The 27,793-nt window shown below is 48.1% G+C and overlaps 1 protein-coding gene across 1 annotated transcript; it reads right to left on the bottom strand.

The window, feature by feature from the left end:
* Positions 1–747: 747 nt before the first annotated feature.
* LOC144124048 (uncharacterized) lies at positions 748–27,487 on the bottom strand. The gene is made up of 10 exons (XM_077656721.1): positions 27,477–27,487; positions 27,073–27,157; positions 26,344–26,505; positions 23,266–23,413; positions 21,459–21,679; positions 20,191–20,477; positions 16,598–16,678; positions 7,075–7,201; positions 914–1,167; positions 748–829 (listed from the first exon to the last, which is right to left on the bottom strand). The coding sequence occupies exons 1-10, from the start codon at positions 27,485–27,487 to the stop codon at positions 748–750; spliced, it is 1,458 nt and encodes a 485-aa protein (XP_077512847.1).
* Between the last annotated feature and the right edge of the window lie 306 nt (positions 27,488–27,793).

The raw sequence follows: 27,793 nt of genomic DNA, 5'->3' as shown, positions 1-27,793 counted from the left end.
TCCCTTCCCTTACGGCGTGGTTCAGGTTTCCAACGATATATTAGACAGATACTGCGCCATTTCCTTTCCACAATAACCAATTATTATTATTATTATTATTATTATTATTATTAATATTATTATTATTATTATTATTATTATTATTATTAAATTCAAATCAGTGCAATGAGTCGCAAACGGCTTTCGCCTTCGAGCAGTTAAGAGATATCTAAGTGCCTCCAACGAATTTTTTAAGCGTCCGTTTGGAGACTCAACCCTGGAAGTGGGCCGTAACTAGAACGTGGTTCCACATAATAAACAGTCTTTAATATATAACCCTAACGGTATTCCAGACATTGTATAAGACTGCTTAATTTAACTCAAAATGTTGTCCCATATATTTCACTTTCCATTTACTAAGTGCAACTTTGTCGAAAAAAAATTCTCCATAACTTCCACTTTCTAACAGGACCCTATTTGGAACCAGATTAAAAGATCGCATGAAGCGCCCGACCGCCGCCCCCGTTCGGCTGTCCCGAAGTCCCATCACCTTCATGTGCCTCATAACCTGCAGAGATTCGAGGACGTGCAGAGCTTATCGGTAAATGTTTTCTACAGAAATCTGCCTGGCTGGTTGAAACTCAATAGGCAACCTCTTCACGAAAGCAGGTCACAAAGTTTCGAGGCCGGTTCTGTCTCTTCCTCGCAGGTTACACTGAAAGGGCGGACAGCATCAACTTTCCTATGCGCAGCGCTCCATTGCTGGCATCAAACATTGCATAGGCCGCTGGTATGCACGGTGGGCATGGCCCCAGTGACCTTGTTGATGTAGGCACTCGCCCACCGGTGGCTGGCATGAAGCACATTGCAAAGGCCGCTTGTATGCACGGTGGGCATGGTCCCAGTGACCTTGTTGATGTAGGCACTTGCTCACCGGTTGCTGGCATCAAACACATAGCATAGGCCGCTGGTATGCACGGTGGGCATGGCCCCAGTGACCTTGTTGATGTAGGCACTCGCCCACCGGTGGCTGGCATCAAACACATAGCATAGGCCGCTTGTATGCACGGTGGGCATGGCCCCAGTTACGTTGTTGATGTAGGCACTCGCCCATCGGGGCTGCTTCCGCGATGCGACCCCATGGTTTTGAGGCCCCAATGGCTGCCTGAGCCACAATCTCTTAATTTTCTGGGGTTCACAATGCTCAGACGCAGCTGAGTCAATGCGCACTAAGAAAAGAAGAAAAGAGGATATTCCCGGCGACACTGAGTCCGAGATTGTGGTGGTTGTAAGCTACAGATATGGGATGAGTTTTGGCTAATAACAGCCTCAACCTCTACACAGGAGCACTTCATACTGTTAGAGCGCTACACGCGCTGAATAACAGCTAAGCAAATTAATTAAAAGACAAGGTACATACGACAAGACGGAACGCTGTTTATGCATGCAAACACCATAAACGGACAGATAAATAGCGAACACGCTAAAAGTTGTTAAGATAATTAAAATCAGCATAAAGCAGCGCTAATGGCGGCAGGCAGACACAGCCATCTCGGATATGTTTTATCCGCAATGCTTCTACCGCCATTTCAGATCGCAGACATAGTAGAATAAAGTAAGACTGTCACCTCTTTAAAGCATACAGTGTATTTATTTATTTATTTATTTATTTATTTATTTATTTATTTACTTATTTATTTATTTATTTATTTATTTATTTACTTATTTATTTATTTATTTATTTTACCCTCAGGGCTTACAGAGGCATTGTAGAGGGGAGGGGCAGAAATACAAGGAACACTATGCAATTTGGTTAATAAAAGGGAACAGAGAAAAAAAATAAGGCAACAACAACAACGACGAAAAAAGAACAAAAACGGCAGGTATTCAAAGCACACGGGCAGGTTACAAATGCGCAATAGTTTGGTTGAACAGAATGCAGCAGAGTACAGTATCAACATAAAAAAAATGAAGGAACAGTCATACAGAACATGATAAGCGCCAGTGCAGTCGCAAATTTTCACTTCCACCGCATATACATCTGGAAGTAAAAACAAGGCAAGTTGCTAAGGCAAGGTATAAAAAGCGGCGTGTCACATAAGCGAGTGGCTGCGCTGTAGTGGATGTTGATAATCTCGCCTAGCTTAAAATTTCGTGCTCTTTGTTTGTTTCTCAAAAACAAAAACAAACATTGGATGAAAGCTAAATTGGATGGAATCTCATCGGCGGGGTGTCTTCTTGGGCTCTGGCAGGCATATTCGTAAATAGGCGGCGGCAAGTTACGTGGCAGTTGGATGCCATGGATGACCGCTTTTAGGAAAAGTTCTGTCTGTGCATGCTTAAAAAAATACCTCGCCCGCACTGGTAACGTGTATTCGTGCTTCGTTTCATTTAAACCTGTCTTCCAAAGATGAGCTAAAACACCTCTTCGGGCTACCTTCGCAGGTGGCGACATCGAAAGTAAGGAAAGCAAACCGCCGCTTTGGCTTAGTGGCAATGGAGCTTTGACTACCAAGTCAAAAGCCGCAGGGATCGAATTCCAGCTGCCCCAGAAAGAAGGAAAGCGCGAACATGCATTTGTGCTGTGCGATGCCAGGCATACGTTCAAGAACACCAGGGAGTCGAGATCAGTCAACAGCCCTCCACTGAGCATTTCTCCAAACCCAAGTGCTGTTCTGGCACGTTAATCGCCCCTCCCCCTCACCCACCACACAACACAACACGACACGACACGACACCAGACGACATAGCACAGCACAGCACAGCACAGCAAAGCAAAGCAAAGCACCGCAGCAGTAAAGAAAATCATACCTGAGGTTTATAATCAGACAGTTCGATTCCGTGGTGTTGCGTCTGGCTAGCAGTTCCGCTGTCGTTGCTTTAAATGAAATTCAGCCGAATTCTGCAGTCAATAAACTGTCGGCTCTCTCGTTGTGCTCTCACTGAATGCATTTATCAACAAGAAATGTTTCTCACTTGTGTCCTTGTCACCGGAGCACTTATATATGGGAACCCGCAGCTGGCTCCAGCGATATGATTTGCAGCGAGCGACTGGCAGTCATAACTGCTGAAAGCAGGGAAGTTTTTTGCCGCAAAGTACGCTCACTTTTCTTTTTTAATCCTGCACCGAAGTGACGGGGATTGGGGTAAAGTTTTCTGTTCATAACTGAATAGTTCGTCAAACATGACTTGCTTCAAGAAACGTTTGTTGCAGTTCAATGGCGTTATGACCCGTCCATTCATCTTCTCTTTCGTCGACACTGGATCGTTTCTAAAGGCTATCTTTCGAGAGAGGAAAATATCTTGCAAGTGCAGCGGCCGAAAGAGCGGCTACGGAGAGAGGCGGCGAGCTGCGACGCGACCTTTAACGGCAAGAGTGTTATTTCTTTTGGATAGTGGCTTCACTCCAATAGTTGCGGGTTGCGATTCGAAGCAAAACTCTCTCCTTCGTCCTTCCCGACACTGGCATTAAAAAAACGAAAATCTCCTTGACTTAAGCGGGCGACGCAAGGTCAAACTGCTTTATCTGTGCACGCTAAACTGAAATTTGAACTAAAAGTAACCAACCAATGGATTTCATGCACCTAGTTTTTTTTTTTTTTCGGCGCAACGGTAAGCTTACTGCCTAAGCTGCTCGATCTCGCAACACTTTTGTTAGAAACACAGTAGAAAAGTTTTACCAAGTAATGTTTAACCAGTGGGTGCCACAGCTTATATATGTCCTGATGCTGGAAACCACGATCAGCCTGCGTGATTGCGATTGAACGCTTGAGGAAAGGAATGTAACGAAAACTGATGGGAATCTCACCCGCCAGACAGCAATTAGATGGTTTTAACATAAAATATCGCGTATTTTACTTTCCGCATCAAAAGTTGTGACTGCACACCGGTAATTTCAAGATTCGACTGCAGATCGCATTAAAGATTTTTTTATGCGATTTTAAATGCCAAATTAAAATGACAAGTCCTAGTCTCCTCAATTTTGCAGCACTCAATTCTTCCCATAAGAAGCACGATGTTTTCATTTACACCATAATCTCGTGACACATTTGATCAATGGTCGGTTTCCATAAATAACCGCTATGAAAGCGATTTTTTTTTTTTTGCAGTGGGCCTGTCGCTACTCCGGGGTAGCGTTACGCCAACCTGCGCTTCAATAGTACAACGAAATCTTTGTGCTACGAGGCCAGGTTAGGGCGCTTCAAGAATGATTCACCATGTTGCTTCTGGTGGAAGTCTGAACAGCTGCTGAGACGTTCATTTTGTTCATTCTGCTGAGACCTTTGTTCCCGATCGAATGGTAGGGCGAAGTATGAAAACTGCTTCCGATGCCTTCTTTACAAGATGGCAGTGAGTAAGTTCAGGCACAACGTGGCTGAATTGTTCACAGCCATGTACGAATATGCTAACTCACCACGCCAAAGGTTGAAGCTTTCAATTTTTTTTAATAGAAGACGCTGAAATGGCGTGCGCTAGACCTAAACCTTTAGACCAAGACCTTTCTCCTGCCGAACTTCAAAAAGCGTATGGAAAACAGGTTCCGCCATACGACACAAACCTGACGATAGAGGGCGGTCGTGGAGATCGTTCGAGAAAGGCGACCATGAGCTCGTATAAAGTCTCCGTCCAGGGAAGGCAAATTGGTTACGTAGTGTCGTAGAGCAGCTCTGCAGTGAATCGACCTGCAATATCAGGGTAGGGCAGCAACAGAGGTTGTTGCATGTCGAATACGTACATCCGTGTTCATTTGAATGTTCCAATGTTTGCTCATGTGTTTTCATTATGCGTGCATTTACAAAAAACCAATTGTAACTTCCTCCTTATGTAATGTCCTCGGGCCTTTAAGGATGAAATAAATGAAATGAAATTAAACAGTACAGAGTTCGTATCCTTGTTTTGTGCCCCGTTCAGTTTAAGATTTTGTACCGGAATGGTCGTCTGCTGCGAAACCTTCTTTTCCTACGTCGCAGTCACTCGGTTCTTCAGTACCAGAGCCAGTGCAGCCAGACCAGGCAACTTCGTTGTCGAAACGGAACCGAAACGCCAGTTCGCCCGCAAGATCCGAACCGCAGTCACCGCCCCGAGAGCCTGCGCCGCCTCAGAACACATCCCACATGACCCCGGCAAAATGGGGTCTCTAAAAAAGCAACTGAAGCGGGTTTAGAATTCGACGAGTGTGAGGGGTTGAATGCATGAAAGCTGAAGGTAAACCATGCGAAGTCTTTTTTGCCCTCGCGTTTAACACTATGACGTAACTGCTGAATAAATTCATATTGGCGTTCAAGTTTCTCTTCAGCACAAAGCGGTGGGTATGGAGCCCTCTCATGACGTCATTACAACGGCGGCGAATTTTCAACGCAGGGAGGAAGCAAACCAAAGCATTCGAAGATAAAGGTCGCGAAGCGTTGCTTGACGGCATCGAGCAACGCACGGCAGCATGTGGGTGAAAGCAGCGGAAATCTGAAATGTCACAAACAGTGACCTCATCGGTGGCAAGACACGTTCAAGCCATTCAGCGTGTTTCTTGCAACAAATCTCTCAAAGTCAAACTTACAAAAAAATCTTCATGGCATGCCTACTGCAATGAAAGAAGGTTAGACACAACGGAACAGATTTACAAAGGAGACATTCGTCGACATTCTTGAAAGTATAGTGCCCATTCATTGTTCGGAGGGCACTGTTTCTTTTTTATTTCAGCTGTCGAGCGTCAGGGTTCATTCCTAAACATCCAACATTTACAGCGAAGTTTGCGCGGCGAAAAAAAATCGCCGCAGCACAAAAACCAACGCAAACTGAATGTCTCTATGGTGAGCTAAGAAACTGCCTGCACTACCGCATATTCTCCGATTCAGAGTAAATAATTTTTCACAGGCTTGTCCTTAAGTCAGACAACCGGCAGTGAACCTGGATTTACCCAGGACTGTAGTGATACTCTGCAGTGGGTTTCAACGAGTCTCGAACCAACAACCTCCCGCAGCCGAGGCGGACGCCCAAGCCGCTAGGCCACCGTCTAACCGGTCTGCACATGTGCGGCGAAGAGCGATTTTCTGAAGGTTAGCGGCCGGCTAACGACGGCAGGTGAAGTTGGTTGGCGATTCACTTCATGCATCTCGGGATTCATAAGCAAACAGCACAAAATGGGCTGTAGGGCAAGCCCCCTTCTGCTGTGTATCTTGTGTTGGCCAGCTTGTGAATGGTTATAATATAGAGGTCACAATTCAGCCTCATGCAGTACTCTAAGCAAGCCACGTAAGCTTTTACAGCGCATCTGTTAGGCACTTCTTCCTACATTCCGCGCCATAGTCGTCGGCGTAGGCGTCGTAACGCACCACATAAGAGGCGGCGTGTTGCGGCGTGTAACAGGTGGCGTGTTGGCAGGTAGTAGCAGAGCGAAACGCCACCTGCATAGCGAGAGCGGAGGAATGGACAACTGGAGGGTGGCTGCCACAGGAAGATCCCCAAGGGTGCCTGGCAGCGTACGCCACCTGCCAGCGGTGACAGGAGACGCGTGAAGAGCTGCGCTAAAATTTCGCCTTTACTACTATCGTAATCGGCTGTCATTTTATAAAGTGGTCTACCCGTAGTTTGGAACAAGCACCGAACGCTCGTTTCGGCCATAATATCTCAGGTCTCATGTTTAGATCTCAGGTTTAGATAAAAGTGCCAGCATTTTTTCGGTACAGCGCGTAGCTTCAGCAGTGCAAGCCGGAGCAGGTGCCCATAGGCCGATTAGATAGGCCTGCGGCATTTCGCCGTGCTGCATACCCCACAAAATGGCATCCACTGTGGGGTTGGTGCGTACTGGCTACAAACTGAGTGAAGCGCTCTATAGCAGGGACTGTGAGCCCGCAACAGCAAACCATGAGCGCTTTCGAGACCGCACATTGCTCAGAAGGACTATACCGTTCCATCGGCCTGAGAGACCCGACGGAACACCCTTCCTGTTCCCGGACGTCCCGTTCTGAAGCTGGCATGTGCAGGCCGAGGCTCCGTTTTCTCTCGGTTCGCCATGCTATCGGCCGGTTGACTTGCTCGCCCAACTTCAGCAGCATGCGACCCGGCCGCATGCACGTCGGTCCTGCAGCGGCGGCCCACCAGCATCTCGCCTGTGAAGGCGACCAACGCGGTCGCTGTGACGGCCAGAGACATGTAGAAGGCCGCCTTGACGTCTCGCAGAGTGAGCGCAGAGTGCTCCTGGACCTCGCTCCGTGCGGTCCGCTCTCTGCAAGTTGCAAGGAGCCACCGACAGGGCACGGTTGTACAGGTGGCAGCGAAGTCCATTTGAGAAAGCATTGTGGCCATTGTGGACACGCCGCAATTGCTCGTACTTCTTCTCCATGCACGGAAAGGTATAGTTTTAAGGCTCAGGTGTTTTAGCGCTTTTACACTTAAGCCCGCACTAAGCGATTTCGCCACTGTCTGTTCTGCTCCACCTGCCCCTATGTGACAGGTGGGCCACCTAGGCCTCACGACGTTGTGACGCCATCAGAACCTGCCCACTGGATTAGAAGCAAACTGCCCACCATGGCAGGTGGCAGTTAAATTAATGATTGTTGAAAATATGTTGCCGGGGAAGAGCGACCTGCGTCGTGCAAGCTACCCCGGTGGTAGCACCTGTCATCGCTGGGCAGTGCCGCATCACTTAACCGCTGCACCACTGCGCCAGGAGTCACATGAGGACATCCAGTGGTCTGTGATGGTAAAGGACAGAATGGACAAGTACGTAACTAGGAGCGTTAACCCGTTAATCACATGGCATCATACCGTTAAGGTGGCGCTCAAATATGCCATCCTGTTTTATTGCGCTGTAGCACTAAGGCCCCCACTCATTGATTTCTTCGATCTTTGCCTGGAGCCTGCTTGAACTTGAGAACCGAGCCTCGAACCTAAACCGAAACCGAAGTGCTAGTGCACCCAATTCTCATTTGGCCTAACCAGGATAAATCGTCCGTATTATTTTTAAATTAATACCAAGTATTTTCCTTTTGCGCGTACCTGACATTACGAGTGGGTGATGAACCGAAAGAATAAAAAAAGAGAAATCTGTGTACGGTTACACCGCGTTCAGATATATAAAAGCACTTCTTAAACCTATGAGAAGCAGTGAAAGCCTTCTGCATGCATACTTCGCATAGAACAGGCGGGTAAACCTAGATAAACCGTAAATTTGTGAACGGAAACAAATGCGGCAGTTTTTTTTCTTGTCGCACAATATATCACCAATAAAGACGGGCTCCACAGAGTTACATCGAGGCAGCAGCATACGGGTTGTAGCTCCTAGCGATGTCTAGCTGTGCCCCCGGCGATGGCTTTCAACTAGTGAGAGGGAGTCCTCACGTGCGATTTCAAAAAAAAAAAATGTTGATGACGCAACAGCCTCTCCTAAATTATTTTTTTTCCTCCATGCGTATAACTTTTTCAAGAATAGTTCGAGGACAGCCGCCATGTTCCACACTTGCTTATGAGAAAGACGCACGGGCAAAACTGGAGTGAGTCGAGAATCAAGGCTATGGGGAACTTGCGCTGAAGTTTGCGGTGCCGATTGCAGCTCCATAACACAGTGCCTAGCGAGAAGAGGAAGCAGTTTTGGGTAGTACTCTTAGTACTTTTCCGCGCCACCTTCAGGCGCTTATTGGCGTGAGCCTCCGCGCTCTGTCGAAGGCGCACGTGCCGTGCGTCAGCTATCTGGGCTACGCCGAGAGAAGATAGGCAATGAATGCTGTCAGCCAAACGCGGGTATCTAATCGCGCAGAATGTGTTCTCGCGTTTGCAGCGGCCCAAGCGGCTGACAAAAGAAGTTTTTAGTCACCGAATGAAACAATTGCAGTGCCACCTTGGCTGCGCAGGTTCCCCATATGGCGCGCAGCTTCCAAAGACTCGTGCAGTCGATGGCGCTTGTAAACGGTCAGACGGCTGCAGACAAGACGAGTAAAAGAGCGAAAGGAAAAATATTGAGCATTTTTCTTCCCTCGTCCTTGCGTCGGCGCGGGCATGTTGAAGGCTGCTTTGGAGCGCTTTCTTAATGTATTGATGAAGCGTAGCTTGATGGGCCAGGTGGTGCATGATTGTGTAAAAAAAACAGCAGAAAAGACGTGTTCGCAAGAGGAAGGAGTAGACAGGATGACGCTGGAAACACAACTGCCTTTTATTGGGTGAAAGCTGTGTCAGCAGAGTCGTGTGCACATGCGCGTAACAGCACCGACAAAGAAAACGCAACAACACAATATGGCAAAACATAAGTTTTTGTCGGCACTGTTGCTTAGGGGCATGTGCACCCGGCTCTGCTGACACAACTTTCACCCAATAAAAATCAGTTGTGTTTCCAGCGTCATCCTGTTTACTCCTACTTCTTGCGAACACGTCTTTTCTGCTGTTTTTTCTAGGCTTTCTTAATGCTTCTCCTTGCATTTCTTTCGACAGAACCGCCACATATAGATAAGAAGGAGGAGGTTATTGCGCGTCGTTGTGATAATTCCCCGATTTTAACAATCTACATGGGATATTCAGCTTGTATTTCGACGCCCTTTTATCGAGATCTGTACTCTGTCACCTGAAGTGTATCATAAGCATGCTTTACGATACCCTGCCTGTTATCAATTTGTTTTTATCTTGATGTTTCATTCGTTTACTAATTTACATAGTCCAAGGTTCGACGGAACACCGTCTGGTCAGGGAGAAGCATGATTTATTCACAAATGAAAATTGGGTCACTGACCAAGTCGAAAGATGAAAAATGACGTTTCGGGTCCCATACGGGGCCCTTGTTCACAATGAGGCTGTCACAGAAGAAGGAATGGTTATATACGCTTCAGAATCTTCTGCAATCTTTTCACGTAGATAGGATGTAGCGTGCCCTGATTCTTGTTTAGCGTGTTGGCCGTTGTCTGGATGATTAGGGATTCTAGATGAAGTCTTGCAGATAGGTTTCTTTCCGTCGCCAAGATTTCCACCTCATTTCAGCCAATCTCGTGGCCAGTGGACAGCACGTGCTCTGCAACTGCATTTTTTGCTGCGCGCTTGTTTCTGACGTCGCCCTGGTGCTCCTTCATGCGCCGCTGGAAGTTCCCGGATTCCCCAATGTAGACGGAGGGGCAGTCGCTGCAAGGGATCCTATAAACAACCCCAGGGAACTTGGCACGTGGTAGCGGGTCCTTCACGTTGACCACATCGGCTCGCAGTTTGCTAGTTGGCACGTGTGCAATGTGCACTTCGTGTTTACGGAAAATCCTAGAAAGGGCCTCGCTGATCTGACGCACGTAGGGAATCGCAGCACGTTTTATCTTCTTTGTCAGCTGTTGTGCTCCTCGTGTGTAGGTGGCTTTCTTGGTGACTTTGCTGGTAAAATTTCTAGGGTAGCCGTTTCGCTCAAGATCGTGCTGTATAAGCTTCATCTCGTTGCCAAGGCTGACCGGGTCGGAACAGATGTTTTTAGCACGGTTGACAAGTGACGCAACCACTGAACGCTTGTGAGCCGTAGGATGAGCGGAATCAAAATCCAGGTATCTCCCCGTGTGCGTTGCTTTTCGGAAGACGCTGAAGGCTAACCGATGCGCATCACGTTTGACGAGCACATCCAAGAACGGGATCATGCCGTTCGCTTCCTCTTCCAAAGTGAAATTTATGGATGGCTCTACGACATTCAGGTGTTCAAGGAAGCTGTGAATGTGCTGCTTGTTTAAAATGCAAAGGCAGTCATCAACATACCTCAGGAACACCTTTGGACGATGTGTGAACGAGTTCAGGGCTTTCTGTTCAATAGACTCCATTGTCAGGTTGGCAGCCGTGACTGAAATGGACGCTCCCATTGCGGTTCCGAAGATCTGCTTGTACACTGTGCCGTTGTAAGAAAAATACGTATTGGCTAAGCAGAAATGAAGCAATTCGCTGATCTCGCTGACGTTCTACGGCGTGCGATCTGTAAATGAGGGGTCGCTTTTTATGAGCTCCTTGCAGGTTTCCACAGCAAGATCGACCGGGACACTTGTGAACAGGGAACATACATCAAAGGACACGAGCACATCGCTTTCTTCGAGGACGACATCCTTGACTTTTTCAATAAAGTCTTGCGAATTCTTGATGTGCGTCGCTGTTTGTCCCACCAACGGAGCCAACACTTTGTGCAGATAACCGGATAGACGGAAAAGAGGTGACCTGGTGAAATCCACGATTGGCCTTAGCGGAGTACCACTTTTGTGAATTTTCGGCAAGCCATATATTGCCGGAGCGGATCCATTAGTGCAAAGAAGCCTGTAGTACAGTTTTCTTTGAGAAGGCGGAAGACCACTGAATATGTCAGACAGGATCACTTGCAAGCGGGACTGTATTTTGGACGTAGGGTCCTTACTGAGCTTGCAGTAGGTTGTCGCGTCCTCGAGCATCTCTGACTAATTTAATAATGAATATACATTTATTGCGGCTACGTCATTCGCACGTAACTAATTGTAACAAATGCGATTGAACATTATTACCAGGCACCTGATTTGACGCATGTTAACAACAGAGCGAATCTATCTATCAGACTTTTGACGGGCGGCTTCTGAGCCACAGAAGAAATGAAGTCTTCATTTTTTTGGAGGGTGAGGAGTGGAAAAGTATTGTGAAGTTACCTGCAGGCGCTGACCATTATTCGCTCGTATTATGCGCTCTGCAATTTCGCACGTGGTAATTTTCTTTTTCCTACCGCTTTATCGAATTGACAAACATGTGGCAGCTGCCACAAGCAATTTGAAAAAAGAAAAAAAAAACATCGTATTCTGAGCGTGCCTCAGTGGGCGTAACTCGAGGGGATAAAAGTGGAAGGGGCGCTACATGGTACGGACTCCAGACCGAAGCTGGCAAGCGTGAGCTCAACTAATTGAAGCGGTAAAGAAGAATACGGAGACGAGAGGTAAGAAGCTGTGTCAGTACGCACTGATCTAGAAAACACATCGCATGAAGACAAATTCTACAGCCGATACAAAGGTCACGTAGTTCTGTGTCTATGTCTACTACTTTGTTTCTGCGTAACCGCGCACCGCGATCTGTAAGGCCTACAGGATAGGAGGTTGCCGTTACTTGAGTTAAAATCTGGCCCTTCAACGAGTTAAGTATCTGGAGAGTAAACAATACAAGCGCTATTTTCAAATATGTTCATTCGCCGGAGGCAGTTTCTATGCACGCATTTGTATGCACCTACATACATCGATAAAGCGCCAGATCGCACATCACCTTTTAGTCAGCGAAGCAAATCAAGAAAAAAATCATCCCGCTCACACGTCTGAACCACTCTTGTATAGTTAACACAACCTCTTCCTCTCTTCTCGACATAACACGCTTCACGCGCAGCTTTGTCACGACACTTCAGCAACCTTTTGCATTCAGGCAGGAAGTTAAGCACGCGCAGGCTGAACAGTGAACAGGTAAATACGTACCTTCTTTACTTCTTAACGAAGATTCGTGGTCAGGTAGGCGCCCAGCTAAACATCAGCCAAGTTTGGCATACGCAGACGTCGTCCATGAAGAGCGTTATGTGTTTTTTTTTTTCAAACTCATCTACAGTTGGCAATGCCTGATCATCACCGTGCTCGTCCTGCGTTTCCAAGCTTGTCCTTAACTCTCGTTCTCTCTTCTCTCTGAACCGTTGTCTTTGGTTTGATCACTTACTTTTTTTTATTAAATATGAACCAAAATGCTCCGCAAAAATTAGAAGTGATACTGATGTTCCGCCTTACGGGTATGACGCCATTGCGTAATGGATTAATTTCCATATATGCTGAAGGCCATTTTCTACTTTACATTCATGGATACCTGGAAGCCCTCATACCCCTCTTGGCGCAGTGTTGCAGTGGTTAAGCGATGCGCCACTGCCCTGCGATAGCAGGTGCTCCCAGCGGTGGGCCTTGTGCGGCTTCGGTAGCTCTTCCCGAGCGACCAATCATTATTATTACTGCCCCCTGCCACGGTGGATAGTTTGCTCACTATCCGGTGGGAGCGGTGTGATGACGGAGCAAAGCCACGTGACCTAGGTGGCCCACCTGCCACCTAGGTTGCTGTCTGGGCACCACCTGACAGAGTCACGCTCGTGATTTTTCGCTCACAACACCGGCGCCGACTACGCCGACACCGGATTTTCTGGTGAACGAAATTTTAACGTTATTGCTTTACAAGAGACTGCTCAGTCATCGTTGATCAGCCCATTTGTTTTTTTTCCTTCCTTGTCACATTTAGATATTTGCCCGCTGTTTCTTTTACTCCGTTCACAGCTTATAGCTAGTGGCTGTAAGCCCAGGCTGCACTTTGTATGTCTGTGAGAGACACGTCAGGGCCTAGTTTATATAGGATTCCCTAGCATATGTCCACTTAAAAATTAGCACACTCGAGGTCACGGTCAAAGTTGCACCTTTGAGCACCCATATTGTGCCCTGTGCATTGCCCAACTGTCAGCACTCACTGCTAGCGCGTCCCGAGAGCTTTTGACAAAAAAAAAATAAACTGACTCTCCCGGCGCCGCACTGCAACGACCATTCAGCGATAGACCCTCCGCAGTACGTGGCTCAGTGGCTTTGGCGGCCGGCTGCTGACCCCAAGGGCGCGGAATCAGTTCCCCTCCATGACGGCCCGCATCTCGATGGAGGCGAAATGCAGAAACGTCCTTGAGCTGTGCGATGTCAGAGCACGTTAATGAGCCGGAGGTGTTACAGAATCAATCTGGAGCACACCACTATGACGCCTCTCATAGTCCCTCATAGGATAGGATAGGAAAACTTTTAATATCCAACAGAAAGAGGGTAGCCAGAGGGCTACCCGCCTAGACGACGGCCGAAAGGTCTTGACTCTCGGCGGCGGCTTCGGCCAGTCGGACGAGTTGTAACTGAGTCGCCGGGTCGGAGCTCAGTAGTAAGGTCTCCCATTGATCTTTTGTGTTAATACCTCGTCCCTCCCGGGGAGCATGAGGACATTCCCATAGTATGTGGTCCAAGGTGGCCCTAAGTTCGCAGTTCGCGCATTTTTCTGAAAATTGCCCTGGGTACATAAGACTCCAGAGGGCCGGGTTTGGAAATGTGTAAGTTTGTAACCGGCGCCAGTTGATGGCTTGATATCTGGACAAGGATCTATCCGCTGGAGGAAGTCTAGCTCGTTGCAAACTATAGTGTTGTGTAATTTCTCTGTAGGTCACCATGCGATCCCTGTCTGTAAAGACCACCTCGCTCGGGTCCGCCCGGAAAGAAAAGCCTCGGGCGAACTCGTGGGCCGTCTCATTACCAGGCAGGGATGCATGTGCTGGTGTCCAGACTGGCGTAATTTTCCGGTCTATTACATGACGGCTTAGAATTGTATTCGTTAGAGGGGAGACCCGGCCCCTGCTGAAATTTAGTATGGCAACTTTGGAGTCACTGATGATTTATCTCGCTTTTGTGCCTACACAAGCCAGTGCTATGGCAGCTTCCTCTGCAGTCTCTGGGTTACCCGAGAGTATGGAGCCACTGATTTTGAGTTGTTTATCATTGACGACCGCGACGGTCATCGTGTTCTTACCATACTCAGCGGCATCCACGTAGACCACGTCCTCGTCTTTGTAGGAGCGGAAGCGTTACAAGACGCTCGTAACCAGGACGGGAGAAAGGCAAACATAGAACAATGGGCGGAGCGGAGGAACTCCGCAGGGATGCCAAGAATGCGACTAAAACGCTCGACGACAACGCGGAACTTGAAATACTAGACAGCCGCCTTCTTCATAGTCCCTCAAAAGGTCCATCTCAGCCCTTCGGTAAGTTAAGCTCCACATACCATATGATACCAGACAATTTCAGCGATGTGTGTGAGTGATTGTTGAGACCAAGTTGATGGTTTATGGAGGTTTCAGTGTTCCAAAGCGACTAAGGCTATGAGGGACGCCGCAATAAAGGGCTTAGGAAATTTCAAACACCTGGTATTCTTTAACGTTCATTCAAATCACACAGTACACGGGCCTCTAGAATTTCGCCTGCATCGAAATTCAACTGCTGCGCCCGGGATCAAACCCGCGTCTTTCGGTTCAGCACCCGAGCGCCATAACCACTGAGCCAGCGCGGCGGCTTGTTGAGACCAAGTACACAGTGAACAACAAATCGTTGCAAAGCTTGTTTCGGCGACCTACCAACGCAGTTTGCAGCTGTGCTCAACAAAGTTTTCACTTCTAAATGCTCTTCGGGGTCAATTCCTGTCTTAGCCATGCACCCGGGCAACGTGGTTGCGGTGAATGTCGAGAGCGTGTCACCCTAACGACTTTACACTCAGTGCAGTCACAGACGAGGACCGGGGTTCTCATAATTGCTGCGTGTGTCACGTGGTGGAGATAAAGAGTCTTAGTCTATCTGAGACGTATTAGTGCAGACGTACACCGGATACCGATGCCAACTGAGCATGCGCCTATCAAGTAAGCGGCTCACCTGGCCCCGTAGCCGCCAGCGCGCATGCGCTGGAAGGAACCGCCAATCCGGCATGCGTATATACGCGAGTGTGTTTCAGCAATGCTAAAACTCTGTTGATGTCGAGGCTACAGGTCCTCCTCGAAACAGAGACTGAGCACGATCGCATAGACACACACACACTCGAGCGCCCGCCACGTAGCCGAAGTATCCGCACTGTATACCTCTAGCCCCGCAGAAAAGCACCACTACTGCCGGAGCTTGTACGGAGGAGGCAGCTAAAGTGCGGCCCTCTATCACGTGTTCAGTCCTGCCGGCTCCGCTTTAGCGCCGCTGCTGAAGGCACTCCCGCAGGCAGACCCACATATGGACGCGTGCATGACAGTGCGAGCGCAGAAAAAATGAAAATTGCCTTTTGTGGAAAGGAAATGGCGCAGTGTCTGCCGTGAATCTTGGTGGACACCTGATCCCCGCCATAAGGGAAATGATAAAAGAGGACACCCGAACCGCGCAGTGAGAGAAGGAATAAAGGAGGGAGTGAAAGAAGAGAGGAACTTCTTTTTTCTCTTTTTTTTCAGTTTCACAATCTTTGAGCACAGAGACGAGAAATGCATGGAACAGTAGGTGAGCTGAGCGGAACGCTTCCGAAGTTTTGTCACATTGGACGACTTCGTGGCTTTGAGGCACAAGTATTTTCACCCAGACTCGGTGCATTTGGCGGGTGAATTTACAGCTGCCGCCAAAACGCACAGTGAATAAAGAATTTTTCCAAAGCGAAGCGTTGGCTTTGCATTTTTCTAAGAGAGCAGACCAAGAAAGTAGACACGAATAAGAAAACAGAATACAAATGCTGCGCCATTGTTTTTTCTATCGCTCTCGAGCCTGCGTTCTTGAGCTGTTCTCTTTGTAGGAGGGAACTGTTGGCAGGAAAACGCGTAACACGTAAGAAGACAGTGGCGCGCAGCCAAACGACGGTCGAAGATCAATGACGTCACGAAGGTGCGCACAAACCCATCATGGTTAGTGCTTGGTCTTCTGTCATCCCACACTGCACGCACAGTTAAAGTGCTTCCGTAGCGCTTTCTGTATTGGGCCTTTGGCTGAATTCAACAGTGCAACAGTTTTGTAATGCAGCAATACCGACTTGCGCAAATCCAATGGGCGCTGTGCGCACAGCCCCTGGAGGCAAGGAAGCATGCCTGCACTGAGCCGTGAGCGCTGTGAGCACGTACCTGAGCAGGCAGCTCCTGATCTGCGACAGGAAGCGCTCACGCCTGTACACAGGGAGGCCAGATTCAGCGAGCCACATGGTTCTGCGCCGATGAGGCGTGTAAAAATAGTAAATAAACATAATAGACAAGTTAAACTAGACGCTAAGCAGAGTATAAGATTCCGGTACGTCCTGTGCTGACACACTTGTGACAGAAAAATACAAGACATAAAAACACAGCGTCGGTCGTGTGTACACACCTCTCTGAATAGGCAAGATTGTCCCGTTGTCCCTGCCTGGCTCTCCTATAAGCTGGCTGGGGCGTCACCGTTACTGCTTCAGCTCAGCATGCCCGCCGAACAAAACCTGCATTTTTGCACTGTGCGTGCCAAGAGCCATAGAGACGTTCTGCCTCTCGCGTTCATGTAAAGCGCGGCACTGTTAACCGTACCTACTTTTAGAATCAGCATTTGAGCTAGTCCCATACTGAGTCTTTCCCGCCACGAAGAACCATGTAAGCCGACATGAAGATGTGCGGTTCTGAAAATACCACTCGGCTACCTACCCGCCGCGGTGGCTCAGTGGTTAGGGCGCTCGACTACTGATCCGGAGTTCCCGGGTTCGAACCCGACCGCGGCGGCTGCGTTTTTATGGAGGAAAAACGCTAAGGCGCCCGTGTGCTGTGCGATGTCAGTGCACGTTAAAGATCCCTAGGTGGTCGAAATTATTCCGGAGCCCTCCACTACGGCACCTCATTCTTACTTTCTTCTTTCACTCCCTCCCTTATCCCTTCCCTTACGGCGCGGTTCAGGTGTCCAACGATATATGAGACAGATACTGCGCCATTTCCTTTCCCCAAAAACCAATTATTATTATTATTCACTCGGCTACCTCAGGAAACACGCGCCACACGTGCAGTTAACAATTAACCGTGCTTTAGGTATGAAGAAGCACAGTGCTTGTCACGCAGACCTAAAGTTTGCGGAGCGCTGAACCTATCGAATTTTAAATAACATCAGACGAACGCCGACCGACATGCCGGCAGGTAAGCCTAGTATGACGGGGCGCGTTAATAATAATAATAATTGGTTTCGGGGGAAAGGAAATGGCGCAGTATCTGTCGCATATATCGGCGGACACCTGAACCGCGCCATAAGGGAAGTGATAAAGGAGGGAGTGAAGAAAGAAAGGAAGAAAGAGGTGCCGTAGTGGAGGGCTCCGGAATAATTTCGACCACCTAGGGATCTTTAACGTGCACTGACATCGCACACCACACGGGCGCCTTAGCGTTTTGACTCCATAAAAACGCAGCCGCCGCGGTCGGGTTCGAACCCGGGAGCTCCGGATCAGTAGCCGAGCGTCCTAACCACTGAGCCACCGCGGCGGGTATTAATAATAATAATAATTGGTTTTTGGGGGAAAGGAAATGGCGCAGTATCTGTCTCATATATCGTTGGACACCTGAACCGCGCCGTAAGGGAAGGGATAAGGGAGGGAGTGAAAGAAGAAAGGAAGAATGAGGTGCCGTAGTGGAGGGCTCCGGAATAATTTCGACCACTTGGGGATCTTTAACGTGCACTGACATCGCACAGCACACGGGCGCATTAGCGTTTTTCCTCCATAAAAACGCAGCCGCCGCGTTCGGGTTCGAACCCGGGAACTCCGGATCAGTAGTCGAGCGCCCTAACCACTGAGCCACCGCGGCGGGTAAGGGTATTACCCAAAAACTTACCCGAAAAACCAATTTTAATTTTCATTCTACTCGAACGCGATGTGATACCGTCAACTGGTTGTCAATAGTTTGGTAGAATAGGGTGTGGCCGTCTGCGCTCTCATCGAATCCCCTTATTGTCATCTGCTGTGCTGCCTACTGTACAAATTATCCGGGGCACACTATTATGATGCTCGAGATGTCGTATGAAAGCCACTTATGCAGTAACGCGTGAATTGAGAAAACAAAAAGGTTTTGTGGAAAGAAAACGGGAAATTATCTGTCCCACATTCCACTCGACTCCAGACCCGCGCCTTGGGGGAAGAGATGAGGAAGGGAATGAAAGAAGGAAGAGAGAAAGAGGTGTTCCGGATAAATTTCGACCACCTGGGGGTCCTTAACATGCACTGACATCGCACAACACACGGGCGCCTTTTAAGAGCGCTAGCTCTTATTCATCACGTTTCTCGATTTCTTGGGGTCTGCTACCACCTACTTCGGCGTGAAATTTTATGTGTGCGAGGAATTCAAGATGGCGGCCCCCATAATATATAGATATAGCAACCCAACTGGTGACTGATTGGTGACGTCATTAGTATATCGAATTGGTGATTGATTGGTGAGGTCACTAATTTTGTGACGTCATAACTAACCAGTCACGTGACAATGTTTAATCGCTTATAATTCAGTAATTAATGAAGTCATCATAAAACGCCGTAGATATTAGGAATCCCCTCGATGAGTAGAACACGTTAGACACCAATATTAACTAATGATGTTAATATTTAGTTATGGTTACGCTTAACTTTAATTGCTTATAATTACCCGTTACGTCATGATCTATCAAATAGCATATCCGTAATTAGCTCGATGAGTAGAACACGTTAGACACTAATATCGCCTAATTAGGTTAATATTTAGTTATGGTGAGGCTTAAAATGGCGGCCGTGACGTCAGCACTCGGCAGCTCACAATTTCATAGCTCATGGCGACCGGGCACCTACCGCCTTGAGGTACGGAAAAATGGCCCTCCAAAGAGCCGAAAAACTTTTTCGGCCCAAACTGGTCAAATATACCCGACATCAAGGCGGTAGGCGCCCGCTCTCCGTGAGGTATGCAAAAGTAGCCTGATCACGTGGTAACACATCCCATGGACGATAGATCGCGTTACCAAACGGATAGTCCTCGTTACTTCAACGTCTTTCACACGGTGGCGGCATATTTTTTTTTTTGCGTTTCGCCTCCATCGAAACGTGGCCACCGCCGCCTGGATTGAGCTCGCGTCCTTGGGCCAAGCGACTAGCGATACAAGCTGCTCCCATAGCCGTGCGCGGACCGTCGACAGAGTCGCTGCCCGCTAAACGTGTGCTAACGGATGAACAGCGTGCTAGTCAAACAGCAGCGCGAAAGGCACCGCGGAGATGGCTTCGCGTTAAAATGTTCGTGTCTTTGTTCATGTCAAGCAGTATCTTAGCCTATTTAGTTTCTTTTTTATATATAACAGAAGGTCGCACATATAAGCAGCTTTCGAATTAGACGCAAGTCTGCTAGTCTTCCATCAGAACTGCCTACCGCTACCGATAGAGTGAAAAGCATTGTAGTCACTGATCTGCAGGCGTGTTATTTTAGGAAGCGCACTTTAGGCAAAATTACTGACTCTGAGAAATTCTTGTTCAAATAATTTAAGTTAAGAATTGAAATGAGGCTCTGCAGCCTTATTGTACGGCAGTATTGTACGGCAGCAGTATTGTACGGCCTCCAACACCGCAGAGCCGAAAGCGCTACCGTTCACAATATCGAAGCAACACGAAACACTTCTTTCGGGCTTCAGAGTGACGCAGATATCTTCATCTGGAATACACGCAACCGCGTTGTCATCGATTGACGCTGTCGCAGTAGCTCACCTGAGCTCCATCTGTCGCAGGAAGCACGGTGGCAGCTCCCGGCTCGAGTACCAGGTGAGCATCATCTCGAGAATGGGCTCTCTGGCGATGTGGAAGCGGCGTCCGGGGCTGGAGCAGGCGGCCCGGTAGTGCTCCACCATGGCCACCTCGGTGCTGAGCTGCACCCCGGTGCCGGCCATGAGGGCGTCGAAGGTGCGCGGAGACACCATGTCCATGTAGTCCAGCAGGAAGCTGCCCTGGCGAATCATCAGCGCGTGCATGGCCCGAAACTCGGCGCGAGGGGACTCCTGCGCCATTGCATTGGAGTACATGCAGATCAAGATGTTTGATAGAGGTGGTGGGGGAAACATTTATCACCAATATTACAGGGGGTGGGTGCGGAGCCCCCTACATGGCACTTGGGAGCCTGCCCCGCCCGAGAGGTGTAAGGGCAGGGAGGCCATCTTTGATACCCATCACCTGTTGGTATGTGTCGGGGGCAATTATCAAATGTTACTGGCGAGACGCCGCTACCCTGGCGCATTGAAAGTGCAGCTCGACGCTTAGGCGCACGAGCTCTTTCCGCAAGCGCACAATTGCAGAATACCGCCAGAGCAAATAATGCAGATGGAAAGCGCCTACGGTATTCTATAACGCCTAGGTAGTGCGCTATTACTGCAAAAAGGCCCAAAAGCGCAATTCAATTCCAATTTAAAAGGCAAAGACAAAGAAAAACAGTCATCCACACACCTGTATAGGGCACTCGATCGATGCACGGGTGAATTTACTTCTGCCATTTACTTGTCGCCTAGGGCTCTAAACCTCCCTTGCCATACATGCACATTCCCGAAAATCGTGTTTAACTTCCATGTCATTAAAATCTGTGTCAGGCCCGCCAGGCAGCGTCGATCGTTATAATCAGGCAACAGAGAACGCCGTTCAAACGCTATATAGTACACAAGTGTGTGGACGAATGTATATGACTTGAAACACAGTACTATAAAGGAAATAATAGTATAAAGCTGGTACCTGTGGCATTATCTACTGCTCTGATCAGTCTAGTGCGCTGTTCCAAATTGACAGTTTCGCAAAAAGGCGAGGAACTTGTTTTGCTGTATGTCACCTGAAGTGAGCACATTACGCAACTGATAACCTAGAAGACGAGGACACACCATGTGTTACAATTACGTTGAGTCTGTTTCTTTTTTTTTATGTGACAAACCTTCGCTGAGCTATGGTCGACGGCCGGCGATTAATCTCGGAATGCAGCCCCAGCGCGCCCGTAGTACCTCCAGGGCCTTCTCGAGGAATTCCGTCTTGAGCGTGTACGGGGTGGGCGGCGGCCGCTGCCGCATGACGTCGGCCACGCTGTCGATGCGGGCCGCGGGCGTCTGCACCACCAGGCTGCCCTTGACGCTGCCGTTGATGAGGTTGCCCAGCAGCACGCTTCCCAGTGCCCAGCCAAGGAAGGCCAGCCGGATGCTGCCCCGACGCAGATCCATGCTGGTGCCTGCGAGCCACGAAATCGCCTCGTTTCGAGAATGTCAGGGTAAGGACACATTAAACGGGACAGTTTTCTGTGCTGGGAGACGTAGTCCATCCGTCGGCGTCAAGCAGACGGCCATGAGGGTCGTACTACAGTACCACGAGAAACATTTATTTGGGAAATTTTTATTTACTGTCCGAATATGCCAAATCCGAAAAACTGTAATATTTCTGCCCCGCGAATATCACTAAATACAAAAAAGCTAGGCTCAAAAGAGGCTCCGAGTTTCATCGAAGGAATTCGGGCAGTCCAGCCTTGAACTTTTTAAACCCATACATAGAGCGGAGCTGTGCATTCTACGTCCCGCATCTTCTCTAAAGGAGTATTTATACTCGGTTTCAATGCTACAACGAAAACCTTCAGTACAGAATTGTGCCCGAAATATCAACAGTAGAAGAAATTTCCATCTGCTAGTCGCAGAATCTTATCCGAAGCCTTCTAATGGAGTAAGTTTCGTGGCTGCACATGCAAAATTTCTGGCGATATGGCCCACCCTAACTCCCGCATACTTAACTGAACATGTGCCGCTTTGTGAGTTAGACGCTACAGGTACGCATTTTTACGATCGCGTCAAATGGTACCGCCTGTCGCTGTTTCTTCCCATGAACAACGTTTCTCCAGCTGCGGCTGACTGCTCTGGCACCACCATGTCCATCTGCATTCCTGTTTCTTTGGGTAGCTTGATGCCAGTCGCCGACGCTGAGCATTGAGCACTGCACTTGAAAACACTCCTTCAAGCGAAAAAATAATCGCCACGCGACCACCGCCTGCGGCGCCACCACCAATGCGACCACTTAACCATCGCAGCTGTGTACTTTCTTCTGCCTCCCATACGTCACCTCCTCATATTTAGGTGGCTATAGTCACGTCCCTTCCAAGAAGTGGGAAAAAAACCGCAGTACTCTGAAACCTTTCCCGATGTCTCTGTCTCAAATTTATTGCACACGAGGCCAGTACAGCATGCACAGCATGTTCCCAACACGTCGGTGGAAGGAGACCAGATTGTGCGCACCCTGCTGAGGCAAGTGGACGACTACCCTACCATAAGCGTTCACTTCAAATCTGAGCTCGTCCACAGTTCCAAAATCCTCGCGGGCAAGGTGTGGCTGAACTACATGTTGCAGACACCTGTTTGCAGGCGGGACAAGATACGAATGATTGACGCCAATATCGTTAAGCTCCCAGAGCAGACTGACGGCGATACCGTGGTCTTCCACGTACGCTGTGGGAGAGAAAGATGTCGACGATGTGGGCAACCAAATGGGCATTAACAAAATGCGCGTTTGCGGCGGGAGCCGCAAATCTGAATAAAGCCTTCCGGCTCTTCATTACTATTCATCTGGGGCGAGTCAAAGTTTCCCCGACGTGTTCACGGACAAGATGTGCAAAACAGAGTTGTGCGTACGATAATATGAATATCTGCAGATCAGCCACCGAAGGTAAAGTACAAACTTGCATTGTCTTCGGCCGCCCATAGGTCGCCGATGACTGCAGACGTATAACCAAGTCGCACAACTTACCGTCACCAACTTAATATACCAGCCACTCGCCTTCCATGAGAAGAACCTGGAGATAGGAGAACAGCTGGCTGATGAACGTTTTCTGCGACCCCCTTCCGGAGATGCGCGTCTCGCAGCGGTAGAGCACAGTGGTGACCGTGGTCGCCACGAGCCACGAGACCACGATAGCAAGCCATGCCTGCGACAGACGTTTTAGTGGTTCCGAATGATGACGCAACATCCGGTTTCGCTACACCAGATTCAAGACCTTGAGGTGCATAAGAACACCACCGAGAGTTCAGCCCGTGAAAATTTTGGGCAACATTATAATCTAAGACTACCGGTAGTGTTTTACTTCGAGCCAATATTGACTACCCGTTGGCTCTTGAGACCAATTCCAGAAGCTCAGAGCGCAGTGTTTTAAAAGGACAGACCAAAATATTTCATTGGCGCGTGGCGGTAAGTTCCGGAACCTGAGCTCATGTGAAGTACACCGGATGTTACAGCGAGGACTTTCAAAAGTTTCTGAATATAGGGTGATCTACAAAGGAAAACACCTTTTCAGTAAATAATTGAAAGCCACGGCGGGTGTCGGTAATTTTGTAAAGCACGCTAATTAACTAGCTTATTAAATTTACTCATTTGCTTTCAAGTTAGCATAACCTCGTGGTTTAGGCCAATGATAGGTTCGTAGCGAAAGACACGACGATGCCATTACAGTTTTCAAAAAAGAAATTGTTCTGTAAAGTCTTGAAGCACGAGGAAAGCTGGTGGTTTTTCCCGTAGAAAACCGAGGTAGACAGTATTAAGTGCGCAGGAATATCAGTGCAAACGCAGCGTCTGTTAGTCACATGTCGCAAGGCTTACGACACACAGTTCCAACCATCTGCGCCATTATAGTGCGATATGCACTTTATTGTGCTTTGTCGCATATGGTAAGAAGAAATACAGTCATCACGTCATTTTTTACAGCGATGAAATGAAAGAACGTGCATGCAGCATGCAGTACAATTCATATTGAACGCTGAAGGCATTGAAACACGTCATCCGCACTCTCCTCTCTCCAATGAAACATTGGGAGTCCCTCACAGCTTCGGCCAGTCCCCACTACTATTCCTAATTTACATTAATGACCTCCCTTGCAATATAAAATCGGAATTACGGCTTTTTGCTGATGATTTCGTCATATACAGAGTGATTAGGGCGACCAACGATTCAAATTTGCTTCAGTCCGAACTTGATACACTCTCCTCTCGATGTGATAAATCCCTCCTCTCATTAAACATCAACAAATGCATATCCATGTCGTTCACCAGGAAACGCACAAGAATCAGCATCAATACAGTATTGGCTCATTTTATATTGACCCCACCTTGTCCTACAGATATCTCCGCCTCCATCTAACGCCATCGCTATCATGGGTAACTCACGCTCAAAACATCTGCGCTGTAGCCTCACGCACACTCGGATACCTGCGCCGTAACTTGAAAGCCGCATCCTCTGACATAAAAAAAACTAGCATATATAACATTCATTCGCCCAAAACTATAGAATATGCGTCATCCATTTGGCACCCATCACAAGCGTACATCGCCGCTGACCTTGAAGCCGTACAGAATCGCGCCATCCGATTTATAACATCTTGCTCTTCATGAAAAACCAGTATCACCGCGCTGAAACAGACCCTTGCCATTCCATCATTCGAGTCACGCCGCATTATATCTCGCCTCTGCCTTCTTCATCATTTCTATTACCACCCACTCACGAGACACGAAAAGCTAGAACCCCCGCACAGGACGTCTAGCCGCCTAAGCCATGGCCATAGTATTGCACGCATCAACTGTCGCACCTTAGCACTAAAGTCTTCATTTTTTTTCAGGACGCGATAGCACTATGGTATGGCCTACCAAATCCCATCGCATCTTGCACTAACCGCATATCTATCCGGGAAGAACTAAACGGCCATTTTTTATGAGGGCAAAAAGTTTCCGCCATATTCACCTCGGCACTTCGAACAGCTGTTTACTGTTACTTTTCTTTTTTATGTCATGTCTTCTGAACTGTATTTTTCTCTTGTATTGATTGTGTGTTGCATATATAATTTTTTCTCTTGTTTCGATCCCGTGCATTCCACTTTCCATTGCATGCGCGTCACAAGATCATTTAACTGTTACATACTGTTTTTTTTTGTCATTGTTCTCTTTTATCCAAGTATTATTTCTCTTTTTTGATATGTTCTTGCCACAAAAATCTTGATTTTGCTCCCCCCCCCCCCCCCCCCTGTGGAATGCCTTCGGGCCTTTAAAGGAAAAAGAAATCAAATGAAATGAAATAGGCAAACGTTGCGTTTGCTGTGAACTACCTGAACCCGTCGTGCTCCCTGTTTCGGTTTTCTACAGAAAAAAAAATCTAGATTTCCTCGTGCTACAAGGCTTTCGACAAAGAATTTCCTTTGTTTGGAAAAATGCCATAGCATCTACATTACTGCCCATGGCTATTAACCACGAGATTGTGCTAATTTGAAGGCTGGTAAGTAAATTTAGTAGTCAGCTAGTTAATTAGTATGCTTTCCGAAATTATTGACGTCCGCCGCGGCTGCCAGTTTGGTCCTAAAAATATTTCTTTCAATTTAGACCACCCTAGTTTTAGGTTTTGTTTAATGCACACTTTGTACAAATTCTGACGCTATTCTGCGACGGTTGTGAATTTCGGTTTTCTCTCCCAGGAACAATAACGGCGCGTTTGTTTCCTTCGGTTACCTCCAGCGCCAGCCCCGATAAATAATTGAGGAGCTCATCCGTTAGTTTAGTAAGGCTTGCGTAAGCTTCTTTGGCGCGCAGTTTCCTTTGTCGCCCTCGCACTGTGGTTTTCGCTGTCTACTGAAGTATATTACAAATAAATTAAAGAGCAGATTCAGTTCCGAATCAGTGCTTGTACCGTCTCTCCCTGCTCGTGTCTTTGTCAAAAGAGCCGGAAGTTTCTTCCAGCTGTCCTCATATTGAATAATCGCTATCCTGCTTCTAATTGTGCACTGTACACCTCTCAAATTATCTCCAAACTCGTTCCCACGGTATACGGCTCCCTGCGGGAATTGAGACGGTGCACCCGTGTGCTGGTAAGCTGACTCACAGGCGGGTCGAAGGTAGTAGCGATGGCGAAGTCGTCGTCCACGTAGAGGCGCTGAACCCCGCTCATGATGCACACCGGGTCGAATCGGAACACCGGCACCGCGTGGAAGTCGGCCAGCACCAGCTCGTTCAGCGGATACGGGAAGAACAGGGTGTCCACTTCCTACGAGGCACAGGAATTTGTAATTAAGCTGCTTGGTTGTGCATATACTTACCCTGAATATCGCACGCCTGAAATCGTCTGCGGGGTTTTTGTGGAAGTGCCCACGGACTATAAAGCGTTCGAAGCAATGCTGGGACCGATATTGTACTTATAGAATAATGCCTACTATACGCAGATATATTCTAGAGGGGACTATAATAGACAGAACGTATTTATGAACAAATGCATACATTTTAACGTGTTCACGCATTAATCACTTTCAAACTAGCCATCATTTCATGTCGGTGAGACAAGGGGGGAATTCTAGATTCTGACTTTCTACAAGTGTACTGCCAAATGTCAAAGAAATTCGCAAACTGTAAAGAAAATCCTGCATGAAGTTATCGCTATAAAAGAGCAATGGAGGCGCAGAGTTATTGATGTTCGATAATATTCAAAAGGAACGGAACGGAATGAAGCTCTCGCTGCCATCAGCACACCTTGGAACATTGCCGCTAACGACAGTACGTTGCTTCAGTGTTCCTCATAAGCCCACAACCAAAAACGTCATCCTATATAGTGACTCGCCTTTCTCTGCAGCATGCCGAAGAGGCCGTCGTACGTTCCGTTGGGAAACTTGAAGCCATGACCGTTGCCCAGTACGATCCTGTACCTGCGCCACAACGGGAAACCGGTTATAACCACAAGTTGACAGAAAATATAGCTTGGCGGTCAATCGCCTCTTGGAGCTAGAAATCCGAGGCTGAAAAGCAGAAACATCCTAACAAGTACGAAAGCTCGTCTAGCGTAATCACTTCCGAAAAATTGTCGACAGAGCGATGTCATTGCCAACCTTCCCTGTAAGGGCCTGGTTAGCAATTTCACATCGGCAGCTTTTTTTATTATTTTTTTCAGTATGCAAACGCCAAGCTCGTCGCCGGTCTCTTCAACAACCTCTCTTACGCTCACGTATATATCTATTGAGAGGTCGCGATATATTCATGAGGGAGATAGGCAGGGTGACTTTCTTCTCACTGAGGTGCTGTGGGCATACAGATTGGTCCTCCAGTGCGCATGCTGACTTGCTGTGGGTCATCGGATTGGGCGCCGACACTAGTACTACTGCTGTTACATCTTCGAAACGTATGACGTCATTCGCAAGGTCATTTTTCTGGGTGTGTGCCGTGGATACAATGCCTGCGGTGACGATAGGTCAGTGCGTGTCCGACTCATTCCCTACGTACGTTGCATTCATGGAGCGAAGCACGATGGACTGGAATTCGCCTGCGATGCCGGTCTGCTCCAGGCG

The sequence above is a fragment of the Amblyomma americanum genome, chromosome 3 (assembly GCF_052857255.1).
Source record: "Amblyomma americanum isolate KBUSLIRL-KWMA chromosome 3, ASM5285725v1, whole genome shotgun sequence".
In the NCBI taxonomy this organism is placed as follows: Eukaryota; Metazoa; Arthropoda; class Arachnida; order Ixodida; family Ixodidae; genus Amblyomma; species Amblyomma americanum.
The sequence above is the reverse complement of the archived record's forward strand: the minus strand, read 5'-3'. Positions and strand labels throughout refer to the sequence as shown.

What these genes read in the sequence shown, in the direction of transcription:
- LOC144124048 (XM_077656721.1), bottom strand. An exon ending in TCCTCGAGAAGGCCCTGGAG is followed by an intron (nt 20,478 to 21,458) that starts GTACTACGGGCG and finishes GCAATGGCGCAG; the next exon opens with GAGTCCCCTCGCGCCGAGTT. An exon ending in CTGCGACAGATGGAGCTCAG is followed by an intron (nt 16,679 to 20,190) that starts GTGAGCTACTGC and finishes TCATCGGCGCAG; the next exon opens with AACCATGTGGCTCGCTGAAT.